Below are 3,564 nucleotides of genomic sequence, written 5' to 3' on the forward strand. Positions count from 1 at the left end.
TAGCCCATGGGTGGCCTTTGGGCGGTCTTCAAGGTCCCTTCCCACCCAAACCCTTCCATAGTTCTATGTTCAGACGCCACTGGTGGGGCGCTGGTGCCGTGGTTCTCCCCACCCCGTAGGTATTGTCACGACCACCGAGGAGCCGTGGGCTGGAGCCAAAGCGCTGCTCCAGCCCGATTCCTCCCACAGAGCTGGAACGGACGCTCATGGAGGGAGGGCAGCACATATCACGAGTGCGTCCGTTCTCAGCCCGTCCTACCACACCAACAGGGTGACCCCGACCACCAGGCTCCCGTCCCCACCAGCGCCGGGTGATGGCCGACCCCGGCACGTACCGCACTGGGTGATGTAGTCGATGCAGCGGTCCACCAGCAGCGGCACGTCCGACTCCGTCAGCTGCTGCTCCGACAAGGTGTCCCCCCCGCTGCCCGCAGCCTTCTGGATGGCGTGGACCCACCCCAGGAAATCCAGTTTCCTCTCCCCCTGGATGTACAGCGTCCTGCCGGCAACGCCGGCCTCAGCCGGGGGGGAAGGTCAGCCACCCCCCACCCCCTCCCCACAGGACCCCCAGGAAGGACCTGGGGATGGTCCTGGCTCTGTTCTGGGGGTCTCCAGGCACTGTGGGGAGGGTGAAGGCACTCCAGGAGGAGGGGGATTTTGGGCAGGGTGTGATATTTTGCTGGAGGGGTCTCCCCCCCCACACACACACCCCTTCTGCTCTCACCTCCGCCGCTCCACCAGCACCAGCACCTCGTTGTCCCCCTGGATGGCTGGAAGGGATGGCAGAAAGCGCGTCACCCGCGGGGACACGGAGTTGTGTCATACCCCCCCCCCCAAAGCCCCAAAAAGCCCCAACGGGCCCGGCCCCACCCCAAATGGGACCAACAGCGACTTTCCAGGGATGGGGAAGAGGATGGATCCATGGAAGGACCACGGCAGCATCCACCCCACCGTCACCACCACCATCACCACCACCAAAAGCTGGGTGCTGCCCCCCAGCAGGACTTGGGGACCCCAAAGGGTGGGCTCAGGGACACGCACAGAGCTCCTGCAGCTTGCGCAGCTGGAGCGGGTCCTGCTGCTCGCCGTCCCGGCAGGAGACATGGAGCGCAGAGCCGGCCAGGGCGAACCAGCCCTCCTTGGCGCGCTCCAGGTTGAGGCCACCTTTGTAGTGCAACCGGCCTATGCGCTCAAAGTCCAGAGCCAGCAGCTCCTCGGCGCCGGGATGGATGAAGGACTGAGCCGGGGAGAAAAGGGATCTGTCAGCGCCGCGGCACCCACGGCCACCCATGGCCACCCAGGGACACCTACGACCACCCAAGGCCACCCATGGTCATCCATGGCCATCCGTGGCCACCTATGACCACCCATGGCCATCCATGGCCACCCATGGCAACCTATGGCCATCCACAGCCACCTAAGGCCACCCACAGCTACCCACAGCCACCTATGGCCACCCATGGCCACCCACGGCCATCCATGGCCACCTATGACCACCCACGGCCATCCACTGCCACACATAGTCACCTATGGCCACCTATGGCCACCCACAGCCACCTACAACCACCCACAGCCGCCCACAGCCATCCACGGCCACCCGTTGCCACCTACGGCCGCCTATGGCCACCCACGACCATCCACGGCCACCCATGGCCACCTGCAACTACCCGAGGTCACCCATGGCCATCCACGGCCACCTACGACCACCCACAGCCACCCACGGCCACCCACGACCACCTAAGGCCACCCACAGCTACCCACAGCCACCTATGGCCACCCATGGCCACCCACGGCCATCCATGGCCACCTATGACCACCCACGGCCATCCACTGCCACACATAGTCACCTATGGCCACCTATGGCCACCCACAGCCACCTACAACCACCCACAGCCGCCCACAGCCATCCACGGCCACCCGTTGCCACCTACGGCCGCCTATGGCCACCCACGACCATCCACGGCCACCCATGGCCACCTGCAACTACCCGAGGTCACCCATGGCCATCCACGGCCACCTACGACCACCCACAGCCACCCAAGGCCACCCATGGCCACCTACAACCACCCACGGCCACCCATGGCCATCCACGGTCAACCATGGCCACCTATGGCCACCCTAAACCCACCCCAGCCTACCTTGGCAATGCACTTGACCCATTCCCGAGCAGAATCGGGGCTCTCCAGCCCAAAAAGGTAGAGCCTCTCCGACTCGGTGTAGAGCTCGAAGGTGCTCTCGATGCTGCGGGAGGGAAAAGGGGAGAGTGAACGCCAACGGGTTGGGGGGCAGACGGGTCTGGGGAGGGGGGGAGAGGGGTGTCCTCCAGGGGAAGAAGGTCCCACCAGGTCCGCTGGTGCGGTTTGGGGTCCCACCACCGCGTTCCCCCCGGTCCTCCAGCATCCCCCAGCCGACGGGGAGCACAGGGGGTGCACGGGGCGGAAAGAGGGTGCAAAGGGGCTACAAAGGGGGTGCAAAGGGGCTACAAAGCAGTTGAAAAGGGGCTACAAAGGGGGTGCAAATGGGCGACAAAGGGGCTACGAAGGGGCTACAAATGGGGTGTAAAGTGGGTGCAAAGGGGCTGCAAAGGGGTTAAAAAGGGGCTGCAATGGGGCTGGGTTGGCAGATTGTAGCTAAAACACACATCAAATAGCATAAAGGGGGGAAAAGGGGATGCAAAGGGGTTACAAGTGGGGTGCGAAGGGGCTACAAAGGGGTTAAAAAGGGGCTACAAAGGGGGTGCAAAGGGGGTGCAAAGGGGCTACAAAGGGTCTACAAAGGGGTTAAAAAGGGGCTGCAAAGGGGTTCTAAGGGGCTACAAGGGGGTGAAAAGGGGCTGCAAAAGGATCTGCAAATGGGCTATAAAGGGGCTACAAAGAGGGTGCAAAGGGGCCACAAAGGGGCTACAAAGGGAATGTGAAGGGGATGCAAAGGGGTTAAAAATGGGCTACAAAGGGGCCACAAAGGGGTTATGAAGAGGTTACGAAGGGGCTGCAAAGGGGGTGAAAAGGACCTATAAAGGGGCTACAAAGGGGCTTCAAAGAAGCCACAAAGGGGCTACGAACGGGGTGAAAAGAGGCCACAAAGGGGTACGAAGAGGTTACAAAGGGGCTGCAAAGAGGCTACAAATGAGTCATAAAGTGGCTACAAAGGGGCTGCAAAGGGGTTACAAAGGGGTTATAAAGTGGCTACAAAGGGGTTACAAATGGGGTGCGAAGGGGCTACAAAGGGGCTACAAAGGGGGTGAAAGGGGCTACAAAGGGGCTACGAAGGGGATGCAAAGAGGTTAAAAATGGGCTACAAAGTGGCTATGAAGTGGTTACAAAGGGGCTGAAAAGGGGGTGAAAAGGACCTATAAAGGGGCTACAAAGGGGCTGCGAAGAAACCACAAAGGGGCTACAAAGGGGGTGAAAAGGGGCCACAAAGGGGTTACAAAGGGGCTGCGAAGGGGCTACGAAGGGTTCACACGGACTCCTTGCCACATGTGCGGAGGGGCCAGCGGTGCGGCTGGGGCCAGCAGCCCCCCATGCCATCCTCCTGCCCCATGCCCAGCCCTATCGGGGTGCT

General features: G+C 61.9%; 1 protein-coding gene across 1 annotated transcript in view; it reads right to left on the reverse strand.

Moving 5' to 3' along the window:
* Nucleotides 1–3,564, reverse strand: part of ARAP1 (ArfGAP with RhoGAP domain, ankyrin repeat and PH domain 1) — a gene marked incomplete at both ends in the record, with an annotated part of 18,233 nt that overhangs the window by 5,485 nt on the left and 9,184 nt on the right. The window contains 5 exon segments of the mRNA XM_009889906.1: nt 336–499; nt 725–770; nt 1,042–1,237; nt 2,139–2,249; nt 2,252–2,295. Coding sequence (XP_009888208.1) covers nt 336–499; nt 725–770; nt 1,042–1,237; nt 2,139–2,249; nt 2,252–2,295 — 561 coding nt within the window.

The sequence above is a fragment of the Charadrius vociferus genome, unplaced genomic scaffold (genome assembly GCF_000708025.1).
Source record: "Charadrius vociferus isolate BGI_N301 unplaced genomic scaffold, ASM70802v2 scaffold1478, whole genome shotgun sequence".
NCBI lineage: Eukaryota > Metazoa > Chordata > Aves > Charadriiformes > Charadriidae > Charadrius > Charadrius vociferus.